The 24,196-nt window shown below is 45.9% G+C and overlaps 2 protein-coding genes across 8 annotated transcripts; one reads left to right on the forward strand and one right to left on the reverse strand.

Annotated features, from left to right (window-relative positions):
• Positions 1–1,034: 1,034 nt before the first annotated feature.
• TATDN3 (TatD DNase domain containing 3) lies at positions 1,035–11,011 on the reverse strand. 7 transcript variants are annotated; one of them, XM_030499559.1, is made up of 10 exons: positions 10,932–11,011; positions 10,829–10,861; positions 10,663–10,736; positions 10,366–10,450; positions 9,686–9,748; positions 8,200–8,309; positions 7,748–7,803; positions 7,428–7,540; positions 6,207–6,287; positions 5,635–5,865 (listed from the first exon to the last, which is right to left on the reverse strand). In XM_030499559.1, exons 1-10 carry the CDS (start codon positions 10,986–10,988, stop codon positions 5,722–5,724), a joined length of 816 nt encoding a protein of 271 aa, XP_030355419.1. In that variant the 5' UTR covers positions 10,989–11,011; the 3' UTR covers positions 5,635–5,721. The 7 variants fall into 7 exon arrangements, 4 of the variants coding, with proteins under 4 accessions (XP_030355419.1, XP_030355422.1, XP_030355420.1 ...); XM_030499562.1 differs by having other exon boundaries at positions 5,640–5,865; positions 6,207–6,281; XM_030499560.1 differs by having other exon boundaries at positions 5,640–5,865; positions 6,207–6,284.
• NSL1 (NSL1 component of MIS12 kinetochore complex) lies at positions 10,976–22,953 on the forward strand. The gene is given in 7 exon segments (XM_030499558.1): positions 10,976–11,226; positions 11,969–12,053; positions 15,691–15,821; positions 17,871–17,925; positions 20,454–20,521; positions 21,444–21,550; positions 21,552–22,953. Coding segments are annotated over 7 exon segments (855 nt in total). The 5' UTR covers positions 10,976–10,986; the 3' UTR covers positions 21,721–22,953.
• Positions 22,954–24,196: the final 1,243 nt, after the last annotated feature.

Genomic DNA, 24,196 nt, shown 5'->3' on the forward strand with positions numbered 1-24,196 from the left:
CACACGCTAATGGCTCTGTGCACCAAAGCCCTCTGCAGAAGCCAAACCAGATGCTGGCACTGCTCTTCATGCTGTTTTCTAGGACACAGAGGTGCTACACAGAATCACAGAATGATTTGGGTTGGAAAGGACCTTAAGATCATCCAGTTCCAGCCCCCTGCCACGGGCAGGGACACCTTCCACTAGAGCAGGTTGCTCCAAGCCCCTGTGTCCAAGCTGGCCTTGAACACTGCCAGGGATGGGGCAGCCACAGCTTCTCTGGGCACCCTGTGCAGCGCCTCAGCACCCTCACAGGGAAGAGCTTCTGCCTTAGATCTAACCTGAACTTCCCCTGTTTCAGTTTGAACCCATCACCCCTTGTCCTATCGCTCCAGCCCCTGATGAAGAGTCCCTTTCCAGCATCCTTGTAGCCCCCTTCAGACACTGGAAGCTGCTCTGAGGTTTCCACGCAGCTTCTCTTCTCCAGGCTCTTTCTCCTATGGCTCCTTGTCCCAGTGCCTCATTGCGTCTGCTTTTTCAGGTGACGTACACCACCACTTCCACCAGCAGACCCAGGAGTGGCACTGCTCCCCTGTGCTTGCATTAAGCATCCCGTTGGCAGCATCTCTTTGTGCACAGCACCGAGCATTTGGGGAGACAGGTATTAATTCATCAGGGCCATGATCCTCACTATGTTCTCTCACTATGTTTTGTCATTCACTGCAGCTCAAAAAGGGGGATAAAAATCTGCCAGGCCCTGGAGAGGGTGTACTTTGCCTTCATTGCATGGTGGGGCCACCGTGCAGTGCAGGGAGGGTTCCCATGCCCATGCCCCAACTGATTCACACCGACAGAAAAGCCAACCCCAGCAGGGGAAATGAATGGATGGATAACCACCTGCTGAAGAGGAAAGTGCTGAGACAACTCATAGGTGCCATGGCAATTCGTATCCTGTCTTTGATCTCAGCTATATCTTTGTACTGCGTATAGAAAGCAAAGAGAAGAACAACAAACCCTTCTGCTAAGCCAGTGGCTGCCTCAAATTCATTTTCCTGTTCTGTGATGGGAACAGAGGATCGAACCCCAGGCCTGCATTAATGAAAAAACAAACAAATTCAGAAGTTCATCAGTGATGAAAGTTGCATTTCCAGCCAAGTATTTATTTGCTTTTGCCTCTAAAGAGCCTATCTATGCATTGCATAGGAGCCTGCTGGAAGCACCTCCAGTAAAAGTCTTTGGTCAATTTGTTTAAACTCTTATCACAGTAAACAACAGGATTAAACAGCGTATCACCCACTTGGCCTCATCACCATCTCCTCACTTGTTCCTATGTCGAAATCTGGGAAAGCTCATGGCAGTTTGTTCCAGAGTTCAGCAGATTCAGGCACTCTTAGTCCAAGTTTCGGAAGAAGGCTCTGGGGAGACTGATTTAAGTGAGCACAAATAGAGCCCTTAGACACTCTTGCTGTTGGTCCTGAGCTCAGAGGGGATTTCCAAAATGTGAGGAGTTCAAGTGACTTACCGTGAACTTTTTAGTTCTACTGAACCCGCTCCACTCTTCCAAGTCACTTGGCCATCACTTCAGCCTTGCTCCACACGAGCCCTGCAAACAGCTTGGCTTGGGTGGCGAAAGGGCAACGAGACCAGCCAGCCAAGGAGGTGCAATTTCAGCAGCCTTCCAGCCCCTGCTACCCATTCAAGGTGCTCATTGAACAAGGAAGGTGCAGAGAAACCTCTGTGTGAATTGGTAGCCATCGATGGCACACACACTGGTCCACTATTTTGTCTCTATTAGCAACTTCACTTTAGAAGCCCTCTAGATCTACAAGCTCCACACCTCAGCCTATGGAAAGTACCTTCACATTATTACCGTCACCCTGCGTCCCCCTCATTATTCATGCCTGGCGTTGAGCCTTGCACGTGTAGGAGTCCCTAGAGCACACTGTGCATCTGGGTGCATTATTTTAAGCCTGGAAAGAACCGAACAATGCGGGGCTCTTTTTTCCTGGCAGTAGCTGTACCAGCCAGAGCTGCATGGAGAGCAGAGCACTGCCTGGATAACAGAGCACTAACTGCATAGCAGAGCACTGCCTGATGACCAAGGCACTCTGAAGGCACTGATTATACCAAAGAAATCACAAACCTTTTTTGATTTTTCTATCACATCATGTACATCCTGGAAGTTATAGAGACACAAGGAGTCATACAAAGCGCAATCCTATCTGCTGTTCGTAGCATCCCAGGAAAAGGTGATGGCTAAAGGTATCAGATGGAGCTCGGGACCTACCGCTTTCCATATGGCTGCAGACCATCTGTGGCATTCCTCTGTGACCTCTGTGGGACAGACATCACCAGGGCTGTTACTGTCCCCCAAAATTAACAGCATGATTGAAAAGAAAACTTGGGTCTCCACTAACTCTGTGCTTGCTTTCTCATTTCCCCTCAGGTTTCCTGGAAGCACGCAGCTTAATTTGCACTGGGTCCTTCCCCCAGTACGTCCCTGGGACACTCCGGTGTCCTGTGCTATGTCGGAGGGGACGTGGCTTGGCCAGACAACCCGAGAGGCTGTGGCGGGGTTCAGCACATGCACTGGTATTGCTGAGACCAGCAATGGAGGATGGACTGGGGATGTGGGGATGGAGGGTTTCATGTTGTGCAGCCACACTGCTCCCCCACGAGCCACCCTGAGCCCCTCTGTGCCAGGCGCTTGCCCAGGGCTGCTGGCGGAAAGGCAAGCCCTGTTAAATTTCCCTTTCAAGGTAAAGGCACAGATGGCTGCTGAGGGATGAGTGATGGTTTTCAGCTCAGAAACCACAATTCCTCCCCCCTTGTGTTAGCTACCACCAGTCCTGAGTGAGCACCTTCAAAACTCGGGTTTCCTGTGCAAAGCAACGACTTCTATTTCCAGCGCCTGCCTTTCCGCCGGCACAGACTGCAGGCAGCTGGGACACAGCTCACACCAACAGGGAAAGGGCGCTACTTCTGACCCTGGTTTGGTGTTAGGGATGCCAAGACAGGGTGGGAATGACACTGCATTTTCCTTTTCTGGAGCACTGGGCTGACTATGCCATGACTTAGCTCAGGCGCCGCAGGTCTGAGAAAAGGACAAAGTCAGTCTGTTCTGCCACAGGCACCAAGCCAGGCTCACCCTACCCATTGCTGCTACAATGCCAGGCTTCTCTCGTGCAGGGGGAAGCACCATCGTGCCTCCTGCCCCAGCCCAACCACACTTATGTGCCACACAAGCACCTCAGGGCACTGCAGGGACAGGGGGCACAGGCTGCCCCACAGAGCCCCCCATTGCCCGTGCTGGGCTGGCTGCCCGCAGCAGTGCTCTGCCTGGCTGGGAGCTGCAGGATGTGAGTGTGTGTACAGGTTTTTGCAGCACCACAGCAGCAAACGGGATTCAAGAGCTCAGGTGAGGCATCATCTGTGAGGCTAAGCCTGAACCAGAGCAATGTTACCCCCCTTTTAGCAGACTCAGTACTTGATAGTCTCCTTTTTGCAAAACCAGTGTTTTCATCCAAGGCTATGAATCTCCTAGGGAACAATACTAAGGTCAAAACTCTGCAAACATTTGGACACTGCCTGACTTCTTATCAGGAACATCTCCATACATAATTGCATTCCCATGCAATACTGGGAGCCTTCCTCTCACACAGGCAGCAGGAAGCACACGTAGGTCTGCCTGATATCACTTGTTTAGCATCTCCAATGACAGAGAAACAAGGTATGGTTTGGGTTGGAAAAGACCTTAAAGATCATCTAGATCCAACCCCCTGCCACAGGCAGGGACACCTTCCACTAGAGCAGGTTGCTCCAAGCCCCTGTGTCCAACCTGGCCTTGAACACTGCCAGGGATGGGGCAGCCACAGCTTCTCTGGGCACCCTGTGCCAGCGCCTCAGCACCCTCACAGGGAAGAGCTTCTGCCTTAGATCTAACCTGAACTTCCCCTGTTTCACTTTGAACCCATCACCCCTTGTCCTATCGCTCCAGTCCCTGATGCAGAGTCCCTCTCCAGCATCCTTGTAGCCCCCTTCAGACACTGGAAGCTGCTCTGAGGTCTCCACGCAGCTTCTCTTCTCCCAGCTGAACAGCCCCAACATGACCATGAATCATTAATGTCAATCCCATTAATAGTCTGAAGACTATTGCGCACCCGCTCCCTCGCGCCATCTGGAGGCAAACTCCATCCTTCACCCAACATAGCGGGAATGGTGCCTCTAGAGCCAGGATAACCAATGGCTCTAATTGCTCCAGATCAAACATTCAGCAAAGATTCAGGTGTTTGTTGCTCTGAATACACGTTGTAGTAGAGACAAATCGTTCAAATTTGGTTGTGGCAGTCTGAAAACTGTTCAGGAACACATGTTTAAACTTACTAAGCTAACTCTAGGCTAAAAGCAGAATACAGCTATTCTGCTAAAGATAGCAAAAAAACCCCCTGCTGACACTGTGGTTTTAGGAAATTAGGGAAGAAAACACAGAGGAAACCAACAGTTTAAGATGGAGATCACTTACATGACAAGCTCTTTCCCCCACACCTTTTTTTTATCTGGTAGCTGATGCCTTCTCCAACTGCATTCTCCTCAAAGCAGGAGAACAACCCAAACCCTTGCCTTGCAGTCCTACACCCCAGAAGACCTGCACCCTGAAATCCAATGATTTCAGAACAGGGCACTACAAACTATTTTGCAAAGGGGCAATCAGTAAGATACTCTTAAACAAGGAAACCAGGAAGGAGTCTGATCTGAAACATCGCATAAGCACCTTAGACACGGAACACACGTGTCCAAATCTTAAAGGCAAATGCTTTAAAAGACAAAGCCTCACTTGCCTAGTGGCCCTCAGAACAATTGTCATGTATAACTCACCTCACCCATTGCTGGTTTATAGTCAGCAAAACTTTGATCAGTGTTTCAACTGGCCCACATCCACAAAGGGGCTGTAAGGGAGCACAGGATTCAGGTTTTAGGACACTGGCCAACGTAGCAGAATCCACAGCAGACAGGTATCTCCAAGATCTCCCAAAATGGGGCTTGTCTCCTTTTCACGTCCCTGTCTGACACTGAGCAGTCAGAAAAGGAAGTCCTTGAAATAAAACCAAACCCAGGCTTTTTCCTTCGAATATGATTCGAAAAATGAAATGTTAAAAACCCCAAAGCAAATCCTTCTCCAAATAGCTGTAGTTCTTCCCTTGCAACTGGATTTTGAAGGAAAGCAGAGGGGTTACTTCACCACTCACAGAGCCCACTCAACACAACCAGAGCATGCCCACCCAGCTGGGGTTTTAATGGCTCAGAAAGAGATCTGCAGGTCCTAACGAGTGCTTTTGTATCGCAAGTGGGCCCACGACTGTGTGACTTTCAGTCAGCAGCAATTAAGGAATGAAAGGGACATTAAAGGGACATCAGCCATCAGCCATCTCCCAGCCTAGGAGCAGCTGAGCAAGGAAACTATCCTGACAATTCTGTGGTGCTCTTCTTCACAAATTATTCAGTCAGAAACATGAGAGATGCAACTGAAGGACCTGCCTTTATCACATCCAAGAGATGACAATGGTGCATACAAAAGGTCTTTGAGAATTTCCCTGTATTCATCCTATGCAGCTTTAGAACACTCTGATCGCTCCTTGGACTTTCCAACAGCGAAACTCCACTTCAAAACAAGATGCACATTGGGTTTATTAATTACACCATAAATAACAGTTTCTGCGATATCCTATATTTCAGTTTCTCGATCTATATCTGAAGAAAGTTCCGAAGTTTGGGGAATACTTTCAGTGCATTCTGTGTAGTCACTTCTATAACTTCTTCAACTGGAATTCCTTTAATTTTGGCAATGTATTCTGCAGCAATGTAAATATTTTTTGGTTCATTTCTCACCTGAAAACAACAACCAAACAAGAACAGACAAAATTACAGATCCCTACAGATTACAGGTCTTTCAGGTTCACTGTGTCCTGACACAACTGCGACACGTTGTGCCGGAAAAATTACACGTATCTTCTTCTTGGGTTATTTTTCCCTCTGCCCATTCCTGAATTACTTCTCTTTTTCCAGCCTCAGGAACACTGACTTGCTCATGTCAAAATGTTCACTTGGCAACCTCTTTCATCCTTTGTACCCATGCTTACACTACTTCACTCTCCCATGCCAGGAACTGACCCGCATGAGCTGTGGGTTTGGATAGACATACATAGAAGTCCCTGCTCCTCATCATGTACCTGTTTTTCAGGCCCCAGAGCAGGAGAGTCAGTTTCCAAGCACATACTTTCCAGTGGTAACAGTTTCACAAGCTTCTGCTTCTTGAAGAAAATAAAACAACTATTAAACACTTCATGCACTTAGAGCTGTGGGGGAAAATGTATGAAGGAAGGCTAAGCTTTGCATTTAAAAGCAATGTCAAAAGACACTGGTGCCACTGTCTGCATTTTATCAACAATTTCAGAATGGAAGCAAGAATACCAGGAGCTGCTCAAGAAGTCCTTTCAAATTAGGATTATCCTGTTTTCTAAATATCTGAACTATTCTCTAAACACTGAATCCATTGTTATTTATTAAATCATGCAGTTATACTGCACAAAACCACCTTAGAGTTGCCAATGCAATTTTAATTTGCTGGTTTTCTGTATGTATATATATTTCTGTGGCTTTTTCTCATCTCTATTTTGCCCCTCAGCCCCAGTTTGTTTTCCTTTCTCCTCCTAACCATACCCCCATCTATATCCATCCCGCACACCCCCTCCACTTGAATCCTGCCTTTTCCTGTCTTACATTTCCTGAGCTTATCACAGAAAGTGATGATGGTGCAGGACGGAAACAGACTGCTGCTCCAAAAACAGAAGTCAGCATAGCTTGTGGCAGCTCAGACTATAAATTAAAAGAGCAGCATCACAAAACCAAGGGCTGAACATGACTAATGCTGTCTTTAAGTAATTTAGCTGTGTCTTCGCTGGGCACACTTTGTGATCATCACAATTTTTCCAAGGTCTGTAACTTAGCCAGCTGTGAGCAGGTTTCCTTTTGAATAGAAAGGGCCATAGCACTGAGACAGAAACTAGTTCTCTTCCACGTCACGTCCCTGCTCAAGTACAGTACAGTGACAGAAGCTTCTGAAGAAAAAGTTCACCAGAAACAACATTAAAATGAGAAAAAACCCACCTATTTTCTCAATGCTTGTTTCTCAGGAATAACTGAACTGGTTTAGCCAACAAAAAGTCTGGCTAAGGCAAAAATCCCAGGCAGAAACTGAGCCAAAGTAAAAATGTGCAACACTAAGAACTGAAACTTCTACTGAGAAGTGTCAAGTGGCAGCAACCCTAGCGAGTACTGCTAGTCCCACTTGAACTGTTCAACAGGCATGATCTTGAGCTGTCACGTTTGCTATCATGATAAGCTGTCAGCTGTTACCTGCAATGTAAGGAGCAAACCCTTTTAAACATTACCTGTTCACTCCTTATAATGGAAGGAGGAATGGAGAAGAAGTATCCAGCTTTCACCCCTTCCATTGCTACAGATGGCTTCCCATCAAAGGCATGGAGCAACACCTTGGAAGCACCTCGGAGAAGAGAAGCGAACCAAATCATTAGCAGTGTTTACAGCAGGTCTGCGATGTCAGCTTCCAGTGGGACCATAAAGAATGGACACCAAATCTCTGCCCTGTTCCTCCTAAGTTTCATGTACACAAACTGATCTGAGGACATGGCACAACAGAAGAAACAATGCTAACAAAAGCCATGACAGAGAAAACTCATTACAAACATACCTTGTTCCTTTAAGAGGCTAATGGTTGGTCTTCCAGCTGAGCGGGAATGAACATTTCTGCACAGCAAGAGGATGAGGCATGAGGAAACTCAGCAAAATACTTTTGTTTTTTGGACTAAGCACAAATGAACAGCAGCAGCTTGGGATGAAAAAACTGATCTGTAGTACACCTTTATCAGGAGAAAAATCTAGAGACATAAATATGAATCGTTTTAGCTACAGTGAAGATACAGCAACAACATAGCAAGGACAGGACAAAGAAGATGACTGTATTTAAGTGCAAACACAGGGAAAATTCTATGATTGAATCTCAAACTGGAGGCTGTCAGGACAGTAACACCAGTTTAATCCATGTAAGAAAAGTTCTGGGGCTCTTCATGATTATAAATCCTGGGAAATATTTCCTCGTGTTACTGAGATTTGGCAAATTCTCATACTAGTACAAACACCTACAAAGGCAAATCCAGTCTTCTCGCTATCTCAATCTGCTTGATCAAAACCTGTCTTTGTCCTTCCTTCTCTTCATCCGTGCTGGCAAATCTGGGAGTGAAATCTAGTCCAACCTACAGTACAAGAAGAGAAGTGAAAAACTTTAACAGACCTAGCACTTGACTAAACCACAATACCACATATAAAGGCAACAAATGCTTCAAACCCACAGGCATTTCAAAATACATATATTGGAGACTGCAATTAAAATGAGCTCAACTGTGGCTTAGCTCAGAAAGAAATCCATTCTCAGCCATAAGCTTTTCAACTGTGAAAGCACTTGTGAGCAAACAGTTACTAACAAGTGTATTGAACACTGTGACCTGTTTTCTGAGTGTTTATAATCTATTGAATATTATTTCAGATTCAATCTCAAATCTGGATCTCCAATACAGGTAAAATTTCTGACCTGAACCTGTAGCTTTAGTCCTACCTCCAGCACAAGTCACCCATTAATCCTGTACTTTTTTGATTTCAACACATCCAGGCAAAGTTTGTCAAAGCAGCTCCATTCAGTTACACCAGCCAAAGCCCCTGATATGCAGCACAAGTACAACATGGCACGTTGAGCTACAAAGTTGTGCCAATAAAGTCCCTCCAGTACCAACACACAAAAGGCTGATTCTACCCTGGAGCTTTCAAGCCTCAGTTTATAAACAAATGTAAGACAGGAAACAACACACGGATATAGACAGATGAGAGATCACAAGAGAAAAGGACTGTACACGCTGGTGAGGTGTACTGAAGTCATAGCTCAGCCTAACTTCGTCAAGGAAGAAGGCAGGAAGGGTCTGAATGAGGAAACAATGTGACTTGACACTTGACACAGAGAACAGGTCAACAGACATTTGGGTGTAAGGCAATACAACACGATTATGCAATCTTCCTACTAAATTCACCAGCATAAATGTCATCTATTTCCTAATAATGATAATGAGGGAAAAGAGGGGAAACAGGAAAAACTGTGAAGGAAAGCACATTAAGAGAATTACAAATCAGACTTAGTGCTTGTTCAGACCAATAGCAACACTTATTGCATACACAAAACCAAGTATTCACTAAGTTTTTTAATTCTGGTGACAGACAGAATCACAGAATGGTTTGGGTTGGAAAGGACCTTAAAGCTCATCCAGTTCCAACCCCCTGCCACGGGCAGGGACACCTTCCACTAGAGCAGGTTGCTCCAAGCCCCTGTGTCCAACCTGGCCTTGAACACTGCCAGGGATGGGGCAGCCACAGCTTCTCTGGGCACCCTGTGCCAGCGCCTCAGCACCCTCACAGGGAAGAGCTTCTGCCTTAGATCTAACCTGAACTTGTGCTGTTTCAGTTTGAACCCATCACCCCTTGTCCTATCGCTACAGTCCCTGCGGGAGAGTCCCTCCCCAGCATCCAATGCCAAAGATGCTGCCGAAGCCACAGACATTTAAACAAGTTATGGAATTCTACTTACTTCCCCAATCCCCACCAGTTTATCTTTGTAGAGTTCTATAAGCGGCAATGCAGCATCCAGATCCTGCAAGAACAAATTACAGATGCAACCCGCACTGCCCTTACCAGATGGAAGGGGTTTGAACTCCGCATTATGATTAACTTGGAGTTTCCTTCATCGAGCATAAATTCTGTACCTTAAAACTTGCTATCACTGGGAGTTGTGTGGTCAGACAGATCTTAGAAACCTGCAGGATTTCCCTTCTTTACATAATGACCCTATATTGCAAGTTATCTTTCCACAGGAGCAGAAGTAACAAAGGCTGCAGACAGCTCCCCAGCTTCTTCAGGCTAAGGGCACAAACTATTGCCTTCCACTTCCCATGCTAACAAAGGGACATCTGCAAACACACATGTGCTGTTTGCTGCAAGCAAAGCGCTCACCTGGGATTTCTCCAAACTGATTCACCGCAGTAACACGGCCAGATGACTCCAGTGAACAATTCTGCTTTAGGACTAACGCAGACAAAGGGATGTGCTAAGAGACCCTGGGATTCGGTCTGCTGGGGCTCTTGGATTACAGAAGAGCAAGAAAAACCACTGGGCAGATCTAAGTTAAATCAGGCAAACCGGAGCTCCCCATCATCTGCCCTGAGCAGTCCCTGCTGTATTCTGTAGCTGAGTTGACCATCCGTGCTTTACCTTCAGAGTAACGCTGCGCTGCTCCTCTGGTGAAACCTCTTGAACCGGGTGAACTCCCAGGCACGGTAAAACAAACCCTTGGAATCTAGGCATGGAACGCGCATCAGCACCATGAGAGACTGCACAGAAAGCAGGTTTAAAGCCAAAAGGAACCGCTGGCCTGACCAAGAGGGCAGCGAGTCCCCATCAGCAACCATTGGACGTGGTGGTGGTGCTCCAGGATACAGTAGAAAGGGTTCTAGGACACGGGAGGGGGGACTCCGGGATGAGCTCCCGGCCTCCCCTCCCGCCTCGCACCTCTCCGACAGCGCCAGGACGCTCGGGAACTCCGCCGCCTGCTCCGACACCACGACGAGCGCCGACACGGCCGCCTGCAGCGGACAGAAACCACCGCGCCGCTGAGGCCGGGCCGGGCGCTGGGGCCGGCGCGGAGCGGGCCGCGGGTCGCTACCGGCCGCCTCACCTGCTGCGCCGCCCGCACCACGTCCGCCACGTCCTGCAAGAGACACGCACCGCCTCAGCGCCAGCCCCGGGGCCGCGCCGCCGCCCGCCCCTCCGCGCCTCACCGCCTGGAAGCAGGGCGCGGCGAGGTGGCAGTGGCAATCCACCGGCCCCGCCGCCATGCCGCGCCGCGGGAGGACGGGAAGAGGCGGTGCGGCCGCGGGTTGTGCTTCCGGGCCGGCATTTTGGCGACGTGCGAGGCGGGAAATGGCGGGCTCGGTCCCCGCCGGGCGGGACGCGCGGGTGCGGTGCTGTGTGCGGCGCGGGCTGGCCGAGGTGATGGCGCTGTGCGAGCCCCTCCTGCGGGCCCTGGAGCAGGGGCAGCCCGGCGGGGCCGCCGCCGCGGGAGACGCGCTCTGGGTGAGGCTGAGGGGGAGCGGCCCGGCCCGGCGCCGGGCTGGTGTCAGCGTTAGTTTAACGGGTCTGTGCTCACTGGGAGAGAGACATTAAGGTGCTGGAGCGGGGCCAGAGATGGGCACCGGAGCTGGTGCAGGGCCTGGAGCACAAGTGTGATGAGGAACGGCTGAGGGACCTGGGGGGGTTTAGTCTGGAGAAGAGAAGGCTCAGGGGGGACCTTATCGCTCTCTGCAACTGCCTGACAGGAGGATGGAGTGAGGTGGGGTCGGTCTCTACTCCCAAGGAACAAGGGATGGGACAAGAGGAAACGGCCTCAAGCTGCACCAGGCAAGTTTAGATGGAGATGAGGAACAATTCCTTCCCCAGAGGGTGCTCAGGCATTGGAACAGGCTGCCCAGGGCAGGGCTGGAGTCACCGTCCCTGCAAGTGTTCACACACCGTGTAGCCGAGGCCCTCAGTGACACGGGTTAGTGGTGGCCTTGGCAGTGCTGGGGAATGGTTGGACTTGATGAGCTTAAAGGTTTTTTCCAGCCTGGTTGAGTCTGTGATCCTATGTAGCTGAATCACAGACGTAGCTGTTCACCCCGACGGGGCTAACCTGGGCAGGGCAGCGAGGCCGGAGCAGCCTTTCCAGCTGCAGGCATTGCATACATGTGCCTGGAGGATGCTTCCTGAAGCCTCCTTCCTGAGGAGGGCTCCTCGGGAAGCTGAAGAAGGGCTTCTCAAGCTCTCCTGTGTCTTGCAGAACTTCAAAACAGCGGTGCAGGAGAATGTCACCGTCAATGGGCAGCCCTGGGAGGAGACTAATGATGACTCCAAGCCGCAGAGTGGTATGTGTGTGTTTCCATTGATCTCCTGCTGGGTGGTTTTGTTTTGGTTTCTGCTTGTGGTATTTCGAGTTGGGCAGTGGTTGTAAGGATGCTCATGGAGCAGGGGAGGTCAAACTCCAGCTCAGATGTGCCTGTGCTCAGATGTTCAGTGCCGCACTGCGGGGGCACCATTCTTGCAGAGCAGTGCTTGTAAATGGAAATAAGAGTAACCAAGATGTTTAGGGACCTGTATCCAAGAGAAAAGAGAAGAGCAAAGTGCTTTATCTGAAGGGCTGTTGTTTGTTTGTCACTTCTCTCAAGATCCTTGTAGATCTTGAGGCACAAGCTCCAGCTATCACTAGTGTGGTGCCTACATAAAGGATTTGCTCTTGACTACCGTAGAAAAGTAGCTTATAGACTCTCCCAAAGTAGCTAACATTAACATGGGGAAAAAGAAGGGTTTAACTAAGCTTAGTGGCAGCTGTCTTGTTGGAAAGTCTCCAGCAAGCTTTTAGAAAGTTGGTGTTTCAAAGCAAGATTTTTCATGCGGGAGGTTAGGAAAGAGCATGTTCTATTTCATCAGCTTCTCTTATCAGGATAAAGGTAATATACACGATTTAGTGGAATGGGGTAAGGTGACTTATTTTTAAAGCTAGAACACGGCAATAAGATCCAAGTCCAGAGACTTCCCATCCTCTGTGGACAGTCGATTTCTGTGTTTGACTGCCCTGATGGTGAAAAATTCCTTTCATGTGGCCTGTTGGAATTCCTGTTACTGTAATGTGTCTGTTGCCTCTCATCCTTCTGCTGCACATCTCTGAGAAGAGCCTGCCCCTGTCCTCTCTAGAAGCGCCTTTTAGGTGTCTGAGGATGGCAGTTAAATCGCCCCTTGGCTGGACCTCCAGGCTGAGCAAACCCAGCTCCCTCAGCTGCTTCTCATACGCCATGTGCTCCAGACGCCAGCCCTCTCTTGGAGCTGTTCCCTTGGAATTGCTCCCGTACCAATGACACTGTCTCCCAGAGCATCCAAGCTAGGATGTTATGGCTTAGTAGGTGAGAATCGTGGCTGGATCATTGAGCTCAGAGGGTAGTGTTTAATGGCTCACACTTTTACCTTGGGGCCCATTACAAGCAGAGTTCTTCGGGTGTCTATTCTGGGATCCATCCTTGTTAGTGTCTATCCAAGACCTGAAGAAGGAGTTGGAAAGTGCCTTCGCCCTGTTCGCAGCTGACATCAACCAGGGTGGGATGCAGTGAATATGCCCAAGGGCAGGCCCATTCAGCAGAATGTAAACAGGGTGGAGAAATGCATCTCATGAAATACAGCAAGGACAAAAAGCAAAGCCCTAAACCTGGGAAGGGATAACCCCCTGCAGAGGTGTGGGATGAAAAGGACCTGAGGGTCCTGGTAGGCTAACCAGGAGCCAACCTAGTATATTGTGTCAACAGGAGTGTAGTCACTAGGTACAAAGAAGTGGTTATTTGCCTTTTACTCTGTGCTTGCTGGAGCACATCTGGACTACTGCACTCAGTTTAGGGCCCACCCTCCAGTACAGGGCAGTTGTTGATGAACTGGAGTGAGTTCATCGAGGCTGCCAGGTAGCCATAGGGCTGCAGCACTTGCCCTATGAGTTGAGGCTGAGGGAACTGGCTTGTTGAGCCCAGGAAGACAAGCCAGCCTCCCAGTACCCCCAGGGAGGTTACTGAGAACACAGAGCCAGGCTGTTTGTTGAGGTGTGCCGTGGGAGAACCAGAGGCAAGGCTCACATTGAAAGGGGACATTCTGACTTGACGTAAGGAAGTAAAACCTCACCATTAGGATAACTGAGCATTGGGAAAGGTTGCTCAGAGAGCTCGTGCAGCCTCCAGCACTGGAGGCTTCCAGTTACCAACTGGACAAAAGTGTCCTGAGCAACCAGGTTTGATCTGGGAGTTGATCCTGCTGTGAGCCTGAGGTTCAAGTCACAAGAACCTTCCTTGAGGCCCTTCCAGCCTGAGTGACCTTGTGCTGGGGACACTGGCCAAGATCTCTTCCTGTCAAGAGAACCTGGTAGTATGTCTGTTGCTACTATTTAATAAACAAATTAAGCAAATGGTTAAAATTACTGCTATTTATATCTAATATATATACTATGTTTATGCTTACTGTCTTTTGAATAATAATAGTAGAGATTCTTAGTAGTCTGGTGTCCAGAGAAAATTTCAGTACCATTCATTTGCTTCCTGCGTTAGCATTAGGTATTCTTTGCCTGCAACTTGGTGCTTCTTACAGTTGCACAAAGCTGAAAATACAGATATGTTGAACTGGCTGCAGAGAGGGAGCTCCTTGAACTCTTTTGGTTAGGAAGCTTCTGCAGTTGTAGTTCTAGAATGATAAAACACCAATTCCTTTGACTGCAAGGTCGAAAATGCATTGGTCTCGTGTTGCAAAATGCCAGACTGATTCAGGCTCACTTCACTAATTCAAATTTGCCCAAAAAGTTCTCAACAGGGCTTTCTTAATAGGAAAACTTTGTCCAGATGGATGTTATTTTCAGTAAGTTATCCTTTGGCTGTACAAGTCTGACTTTATGCCACCTGAGATACTGCCATCTTCCTGCAGTTGGCATAAGGTGTAAGGACTGTATTGTGCTTTTCAGTTTCACTTAAATTTACTCATGTGCCTGCCTAGCTCTGATCCAGTTGGAATCACCATCACCCAGTGATCTGGCATTTTGTGCCTCCAGTGTTTACACTGACCAGTGGCTCAAATGTTTCCTCTCTATACTTGAATGATTTCATGGTGATCCTAAACCAAACAAACCCACAAACTCTTCAAACCTCGAGTTTTCCTTTCTAAGGTTTACAATCACCCGATTCTGCACAGGTTGACCCAGAGAGGGTGCTCAAAATCAATTCCTTACCACTAGGTGGAAAACATTGCATGGCATGCAAGCCGTGCTCAAGACATTAGTGGGAACAGTGAATATATCTTCAGTAGGGTAGGAGTAGTGAAAACACCGATTGAAAGCTGAAAATATATTCTAGGTACTGAGTCTCAGGAGTGGAAAAGCAAGCTATGAAGTTAGGTCCTACCACAAACAGTCTCTTGGGCCTCTGATGTTGAAAGCAGGTGTGGTTTGGGTTTTGCAAACTCCTTCCAACTAGGAATTACAGGTGTCATTAGGATGCAGAGTATTTCCAGGAACAGTGTTTCATTGTCACGTTCAACTGCATGTTCGTGCTCCATATGAAATCAAATCAGTTGGCTTCAAATGACTGTTTGGATAGTTGGTGTTTGTATAATGCTTGTGACTTACACAGATTTTTCTTGCTGCTTCTCGTGTTGCTTTTCTTCAGTTGGAAAACAAGTCCGCTCAAAAGAGAGCAATTTCTTGGTGAGACATTCTTCCTATCTTCAGAGTTCAGAGAGAAATACGGGTTTGGTTTTTGCCCCAGATGATTCTCCACCTCCCCATGCCCCATGTTGTGCTTCTGTTTCTGTATTGCCTTCCAAAGAAGATACAAGAGATATATTTGTCTCTTCATTGAAAATCGTGCATGATTTCTTATTGCAGATCTAAATCTCTCTTTTCTTATAACTTTGTCTCAAATTTAAAAAAAACCCCACCAAAAAGGTAGAATTCCTACAGTGACTTTGTGTATTTGTCATTTTTAGGTTCCGACATTAAAATTCTTGAAGATCAATTTGATAAACTAATAGTAGTGACAACAACAAAGCGTAAGCAGTGGCCTAAAAGGATACTGGTTCATGCTACCCGAACCATGAAAGCAGAGCAAGAGTTGTTGGTGAGTATCCTATGTTTTTCAGAAACCCTTTGCATATAGTAGCTGCTGATCATATGTAACTTGAAAAAATAACCTTGGTCTTCAAGCTTCTTCCCATAGTTGCTTTGGATTCTTTGTCATATAATGAAATTTGGGGTTTTTGTATTAATTGGCTCTTCAATGAGGGTTCCTACAGAGTGTTGTGACTGTGAGTGAGCTGGCCTTGTGGCACCGTTCAACAAGTTAGGTAAGCAGATTGCTTCAGCTCATGATTTACAAGCTGGTATACACCTAGTGATCCAGATGACAAATCTGGGTTTCTGAAATCCTTGGCTGAAGGCTGGTTGAAGTACTAAATGTTCTGTTACATACAGATAGACATTATGATGTGTAAGCTGTTAAAAAGGTGGCTGTGTTTTCCTAAGCACTTTGTTGAGCTGAGTACTTAAGTAACACTGAGTAAGTACTTCCAGTAGAGAAAGACAAGAAAAAAAAAGGGTAATATGGATTAATGAATAGATGCAGTAATTTCTCTGGGGTTTTTTGGCACAGAGTGTAATTACTGGCATTAAACAACTTAGTCTTGTCCTTGGTTGCTGCGTTTGTTTCCTGCTGTAAAGTTAGAGCTGCCTTTTGCTTACCTGCTGATTAATGACGAGTCAATTTCCTGGGGGGGGGGGGGAAACCTGCAAGAGGCAGTGGGAATAAGTGGAAATACAGGAAATTCCATGTAAGCATTAACAAAAAACCCCAGGTGTGATGGTAGTCAAACCATTGGCATAGGTTGCCCAGCGAGACCGTGGAGTCTCCATCCTTGGAGATGCCCTTTTCCTGCTGCTGAGCTCTGCAAGTTTTACACCACTACAGCTGAATGATTCTTTAGATTAAAAGTGTCTGCAAACTATACCAAATTTTTTAGTTTACCTCTGTAAATGAAGTGCCTTTTTTCCCCCCTCTTGGCTACTTCTGTGTAGGTACTAGTGGTTCCTCTGCTTTTGCTTGAGGACTTTTTATGTTCTTTTTTTAACTCTAGCTAGTCCTGAGATCCATGTTTTCTGGGGCATAAAGAGCAACTCTGAAGATGTGGTATTTAACTGCAGTTTGTCTGGAGAGAACCACTCCTTTAGTGTAGCCATCTCCCTGAAATTGCCAAAGCAAGAGATCACCGTGTAGGTTTTCAGTCAATACATTCTGTTATGTTTGAGGATAATGCAGACAATGTTTGTTCTTCTGCTTGGAGTTGCTGCTGTAAGGTTGCTAAGAGGATCTGTCAGCTGTGAAAAAATTGTTCTGTAAAACTACAAGGAGGAATAAATAACTTTCCTCCTACTTGCTTTTGGTTGAAGAAGGTTGAAGGGACAGCTCCTGAAGTGGAGAAAAATAGTAACTTCCAGATGATGTAACTTACATTCCCATGTCTTTGCTTTGTTTCCTTCCCCACTTGATACTTCTAATCCCACCATTGATATAACTAAATATTAGTTGTATTCATTATTTATTATTGGTTAACTTCATGTCACAATTAACTGATGTCAAGTCACAAGACTCAGAGTAGGACCAAAAAGCCAGGCAGCCTGACTTGTGAAGCAGAGTGTTCTTTCTTATGCATATGTACTTGCAGGGCTAGAATGTAGTCATTTCAATAGTTTTCTTTTTCTCAGCTTTTGTTTTAATGTACTCTTTGTTCGAGTTTGCTCCCCTGTGAAAGTGTGCTCCTGGTTTTGTGAATGGCTCCTTAGAAGCCAGAGCAGCTTTTTCCTCAGTTGTGCAGCAGGTGGCAATGCACCTTCCAAAACTGGATTTCAGTTTAGTTCTCAGGCTTTAATAACTACAATTCTGCAAGCTACAGCAGATTTTGGAGATGTTTGCAGTGAACGTCACTCTGTTAACCAGAACGCTATTTCCAGTAGCTATCTGTAAACGTTATCTCTAATACATTCCTTATCTAAGCAACTCCACCACCATCATCTTGTGTTAGCCTTTCTCCCTTGTCCTTTCTGCTCTGTGTACATTAAATATATATAAAACCAAGAGGCTATTTCAGAATTTGTCTTTGTTTCAAATATGCAGATGCTCTACCAGCCTGTGGTACCACCAGAGGAGATAAGATCACCACCTTCTCAAGGTAAAGACTTCATGGGGAGGGCAACTGCCTGAGGAAACACTGCCTGCCTGCCTGGCTAGCTGTAAATGTTGAAGGGGTTTTCTTTCTTTGAACTTGTTTGAATAACTAACTAAACCAGCTAGAAGTTTGTCACGACCACATGTATTGCTGCATCAGTTCATGGTGTCCATTGCTCTTGTTTATGTGCTGTCTGCTGTCAGGCACTGTACTTAAAGGTGGATTGGGTAGAAATTGTCAGAGAGCTACTACTCTCAATAGGTTTTCTTACTTCTTCACGGCTGGTGGAGGCCAGATAGGGAACTAAATGGATCACTGACATTATACTTTGACCATTCTTGTGTTCCTTCTATATGAGTACTAGAAATGCTTCTGTCTCTCTTCCTAATCAGTCAGTTTCTTCAGGGAATTGAAAGCAGTCACCTAGTACTCAGTGATGGCAGTGTGGACTCTCCTAACCTGCAGAGTAAGCATCAAATTTTGTCCTGCCTCTGACATTTGTAAGGGTCGATGAAGAAACAAAACTGCAAACAACACCATGAGTTTGCTGCATGCTTTTGAAAGATTCTTTATACAAACTCCTTGGAATGAGGCAGTGTATTTTGCAGTTGGTGATTGGATGTACCTCTTTTGAGGTTGGCCTTAAGAAATGGAAACTTTTTGTCTCCCTGTTCTCAAGTATTGAAAAATTACACAATTTACCAATGACATTGTTCAAAGTTGAAAGTGTGTGACAGAACCTTTGCTATGGATTGCTGCACGTTGGTGTAAAGTGGTGTAACAAGCAAGTGGTGTTGAAGTTTGAGAAGCTGAGCTTAATCTTCTAGCTCTCGCCTGCTGATCTGGCTTCATTCTAGGCATCATTTCCTCTTTGTAAACAGGAGACATTGCTTCCAGAAATGCCAGCCTGTTGCAGCTAATAGGAGCAGTAAAGGTGTCACTTCATGGCTGAGTTGCTTTTCGTTTCTAGTGTCCAGGTCTATACTTTTCTGATGTGAATCAGCTACTTCTTGCAAGTTAGTAACAGCTTGCACTATGGTGTTGCGTTTTTAGGTTTGGTAACAGCAAAGCCTGAGCTAAGATAGCATAGAGTTTGTGCTGAATTTTAGTATTATGTAGTCTTTGGGAAGTTTATGTGTCCCGGTTTAGCAAGTACAGTGGCCAGAAACCAAAAATGTTTAGATTACTCAATACCTTTCGTTTCCTTGTTTCGTTTCCCTATGTTTTGGAAAGCTTTAAACACTGAGGAATATAACGCTGTCCATGTCAAGCCGCACTCCTGCAGGCACGTTTTATTTAACTGTCAGTCCTTCCGTGTAACCGGAATAATCAAAGGAATTATTTTTACTTAACTCCTTCTTGCCTTTTCATAGGATCACCAACTTTCTAATCCAAATACTCTCCTGTGAGAATGCTTCATTATGGACGTGTCCTTTTAGAGGATGTCCATTCATAGGCCTCTGTGGTGTGTTTAAAGAGGCTGCTGTTGCACTGGTTTTCCTTCCGAACTGTGAATGATGGTGCATTTTAGCATCCACGTTCATACATGGGTCATGTGTTCGTTAACCATCCCTGCTCAGCACATTGAGCATGTAAAGAGACAGTTTAACCAAACACCATCTTTTGCTGCTCACTGTGTTTCAGCAGGGCATCACTGTCACCCTGTGCTAGGACACAGTGATTGTCTTAAATTATCTTCACTGTATAACACTTGCTCATCTGTTCATTTTAGGGTTTTGGTGGTGGTGGTATAGCATTGGAGACAGAACGGCAGAGAACATACAAACCAGTTTTATACCAACTTGAAGAGTTTAACTCTTGAGTTAAGAGTTATTATTGCTTGTAAATCAGTCATCACAAACATATTGTGTTGATGATGTTATCATATCGCTACTGCAATCAAATACATGCCATTTCCTCCCAGTATTCTGTACCTGCTGCCTGCTTCAGTGTTCCTGAAAGCTTCTGTTTCTATTTTTGCTTATTAACGCAGGAGAATTCATGCATTTCATGTTTATGCTTGGTTCTGTTTTGGTTTTGCTGCTAATGCTTGGTAAGCTAAGCCAGGAGAAAAATGTAGCCTTTATTGTAAAAGCTGACTTGTTAGAGCTCCTTAACAATGGGTTTACTTTACCTCACTTTCTCCACAGTTGTGTTCTTTCGTGTATTTTTATCAAATGTAATATGAACTTGAAAGATTTTGAAAACAGATCTGCTCCTTTATGTCAAACACTGTCTTTGAGTCTCACGTTTTGTATAAGCTGTAGACTTTCTAGTGACGAACTTTGTGGCTTGTGATAGTTGAGGCTGCTAGACACTACTACATTTTGAATGTTAAAGAGTAATAATAGTAAGATAAAACATACAAGCTCTTGTCCTCAATGTCATAATGAAAGGGATGTGTTGTAGGTTTAAGTTTATACAGGGACCCCACTGCTTTTCTGTTTGATTTCTAAAGAAGTCGATAGCAGGTAGTGGGGGGAGGAAGTTGTGTTTCAGAAGTTCATTTGGGCTTTGTGTTTTTTCTGTAGATGCTTACATCGCAGATCTGAAGCAGATGATGGAAACGGCATCCAAACACATCAGAGAAGTAATGAAGGTGAGATCTCTGTGTGCTCCGAGAGGATAGTCTTTGTTTTTCTTGTCTGATAAATATGTCACAGAACAGGAGTTTTAAACTTAACCTTGGCTGTGGTTTTGTACCAGAAGCCTGCGTGTGTATTGTTGAAGTAAGTGCATCTTTAGGTTTGGACTGCTGAAGTTCCATCTGTAAACCATTACATCTCACCATGGTGGTGAAGAAGATAACCCTGTGGCTGTAGGTGTTTTTTACAGAGATTTTAGAGCCTGCAGCATCTGAAAACTAAAACATATTTTGAAGACCTGTACAACTTCATATAGCACGTGACATTTGTTACTTCAGTACTAGCTTGACATGAACTGTGGTGTTCCTGTGCTTCTCAGCTCGGAGATGTAATGCAGGAACACTGAAACTTGGCGTACTCCTTGCATGGCTTCTTGAGCACAGACCCTTGTCACGTTAGGCTGGTAAGCTCTGAGTTGCCAACCTTCACCTGCCATCTGAAGGATCCTCTCTGCAGCCACTAAAGCTTTTGTGCCTTTCAGAATCTAATGATCCTCCAGGGATGGTAGAGAGGGGCTCTTCATCAGGGACTGCAGCGACAGGACAAGGGGTGATGGGTTCAAACTGAAACAGGGGAAGTTCAGGTTAGATCTAAGGCAGAAGCTCTTCCCTGTGAGGGTGCTGAGGCGCTGGCACAGGGTGCCCAGAGAAGCTGTGGCTGCCCCATCCCTGGCAGTGTTCAAGGCCAGGTTGGACACAGGGGCTTGGAGCAACCTGCTCTAGTGGAAGGTGTCACTGTCTGTGGCAGGGGGCTGGAACTGGATGATCTTAAGGTCCTTTCCCACCCTAACTATTCTATGATTCTATGAGCACATTTCATTCCCTGCAACCATTACTTTCCCCATGTAACATCAGATACTTGGGTTTGTTTTTGCAGTCTCTCCCAGGACTAATAGAAAGAGCAGAAGGTTTTTCCCAAGCATTAACTTGGCAACCAACCTTGGAACTCTGCAAGCTGGAGCAAGAAAGTCTTTTGCTTGCAAAGCAGAGAAGAAACCAATGTCCAGAACTTCTTCTCACCAGCAGAAGTCACACCAACAGACACTGACACCAATAAAAATGTTTTGCTTAAAAGAAGAAAGCTGCAGCTTCACCAGAAAGGAGACGCTACCCACCCCCCACTTCGACGGAGGAAGATTGCTCTCAGCGCCTGAACTTCTCTTGAGCTATTTTCAGCTTGGAATCTCAGTTGTGCTCTTGTCAGTGTGCTCAGGCTTTCTCTTAAAACTTCGTCTCCCCTCTAATGCAGTGCTGTACGTGGGAGCTTCCTCCAGTTACTTAGCCTTTGATCCTTCTAAATATTTCTATTTTTTACTGTCGCACTGGGGGTATATGAAAGCCTGCACATACCAGTAGCATCCGATACCCAGCAAATGGATTGCTGATGAACTCTCCTTGTTTGCTCTTTATTCCAGCATTTAGCTGAGTCCTCATGCTGTGCACATGCTTTATATATGTGGGCCCCTCTTTTGGTAAACCACTAAGTGCTCTTTTACATTAAGCATGTCTCTAAAGAGATTGGAGACTGTCTCACTGTCCTAATGCACCTTCATTTAGTACTCGAGTTTGGGTGGCTATTTTTTAAATAAGTGAATTAAAAGGAAATTCACTGGAGTGTATTGAAAACACCAGTTTTGATACGATGTCACAGGTTTTAGAAAATCCACACACAAATGGGACATTGGCCCCTGCTACTCCAGCTTTGCTGAACTCAGGTCAGCTGGGCTTATTTATAGTCATGTTTGGTTAAACTTGGGGTTTTAGCAGTTGTACATACTTACTTGTAGTGTGCTCTTCTGAACAGGGATTCAACCATCCACATCTTCCCATCAGCTATTTCACTTCATGTAAGCCAATTACACAGCTGGGGGTTTCCTGGGCAATAGAGCTACACGTTACTGGATCTTGGCTTGGGTCACGTATGCATTTGGGGTGTTTGACTAGACTGTAAAGATCAGTATAGGCTGCCAGGTACTAAGTTGAGCTAGCTTGATTTATTTCTTTGTACATTAGTTTGCACAGTAGCACTAAATTGAGCATTGTGCCTTAACCGGTCACAACTTGTTCTGCTTTATGGTTGCATGTGCTTGTAGTATGTACTTGTGTCTGATACATAATGTATGTCTCGCACAGTAAATGGAGGGGGGCTTTTAGAAGCTTTATTGATGAAATGTACTGTGTGTAGAAGATAGTTCCAACTTCATGTCTAAGAGACAAAACGTTCAAGAAAACACGTGTGACAGATTTTAGCATCGTTTCTTTTGGAAAGGTGGGCACCTGTATGAGACTTTGTATATTTAATCATCTGTAAATACTTGCTTCCTGTCGCTCTTGTATATTCCAACGTGTGTTTTTTATACCAAGTAAATTAAATCAATTCAGGAAGATCAAAGTTTCAGATAATGTTGTTAGTTCTAATCGTGGAGTAGATGGTGACTGGACTGTGAAGACTTCAGAAGACATCTGTGTTAAATTTGGGCTCCAGTAACTGAAGTAGTTCCATTTACCACCTTTGAACTCACAACTGTTATTAATCTGAGGGCTACAAAGCAGCTAATGTAAGGAAGGACAGGATGTGAAGAGGGACTGGAGCTGAGGAGCTGTGGAACGTGTGACTGGGACAGGTTTCACACAGCGACTCGCTGTTGTAGCTGCTTTGAGCATACGTGAAAATCCCCAACCCCCGCGGCTTCTTCCCCAAGATCCACAGGTACTCTCTAGTCTGAGTGTTCCAAGAGTTTGCATGGCTCCCGTTGTAGCATTTGAATGTTTTCTGTGCTAACAGGAAGATTCCCTGCTATTCTCTGTGAATAATGACAGGCAAGTACAGAAATAGCTAGGAACAGGCATACCTCTTAGAAGAGGTCCCATCTTGAAATGCATGAGTAGGACATGCCTTCAGAATAAGGAGGGAGAGCACTGTGCATTAAGACTTCAGTGAATTTCATGAATCCACCCCACAGTGTTGTATTAGTGTTAAGGGATTGCAGGATATTAGGGCTGCATGGGATTTGAGGGAAGTGGGAATGGATGCCCTGAGCTCATTCCACAGCCCTTGTTTCAACTGCAGCTGGGTGGAAAGAGAAAATGAATGTGTCTGGAAACTTTGGCCGGAGAAATAGTATGAAGAAGGATAAAGAAAACAAGAATCCAAGTGCAATGTGTAAAGGATGAACTTAAAAACCTCTGATGGCTACTGTTGGCCAAGTGCTGAGGGAGGGTGTCAGAGAACCTCCCTTTAAATGCAAGTTCTGTGGTGAGCTGAACCTAGTGCTTGAATGTTCAGCTGGTTTTTCAGATTACTCTTCATTTCTACAGCAAGTGGTATCTGCAGCTAGCTGTGCCTGGGATCTGCTCTTCCCACTGGCAGAAACATGAAATACTTCAGGTTTTCCCATTCTAGTCGCCTTTTGTCCTCCAGTTAACTTTTCATAGAAATCAGCAGCGTTGTGCAAGACGAGCAGCTAATGAACGCTTGTACTGAAATGTACAACATCCAACTTCTTATTTTTAACTTGGGCACAATTGGTATTGCATCAAGAAATGTCTTGGTAGTTTTTCTTTATATAGCCTTTGGGTTTTGTAAGACAGCTGAATGGTGGTGGGTGCCCGAGGTTTGCAACCAAGGTT

This window comes from Strigops habroptila, chromosome 10 (assembly GCF_004027225.2).
Source record: "Strigops habroptila isolate Jane chromosome 10, bStrHab1.2.pri, whole genome shotgun sequence".
Taxonomy (NCBI): Eukaryota; Metazoa; Chordata; class Aves; order Psittaciformes; family Psittacidae; genus Strigops; species Strigops habroptila.

What these genes read in the sequence shown, in the direction of transcription:
- TATDN3 (XM_030499559.1), bottom strand. Translation starts at nt 10,988, where the DNA reads ATGGCGGCGGGGCCGGTGGATTGCCACTGCCACCTCGCCGCGCCCTGC. An exon ending in GTCCTGGCGCTGTCGGAGAG is followed by an intron (nt 10,451 to 10,662) that starts GTGCGAGGCGGG and finishes TTCCATGCCTAG; the next exon opens with ATTCCAAGGGTTTGTTTTAC. An exon ending in CTCTGGGGCCTGAAAAACAG is followed by an intron (nt 5,866 to 6,206) that starts GTACATGATGAG and finishes TGTTGTTTTCAG; the next exon opens with GTGAGAAATGAACCAAAAAA.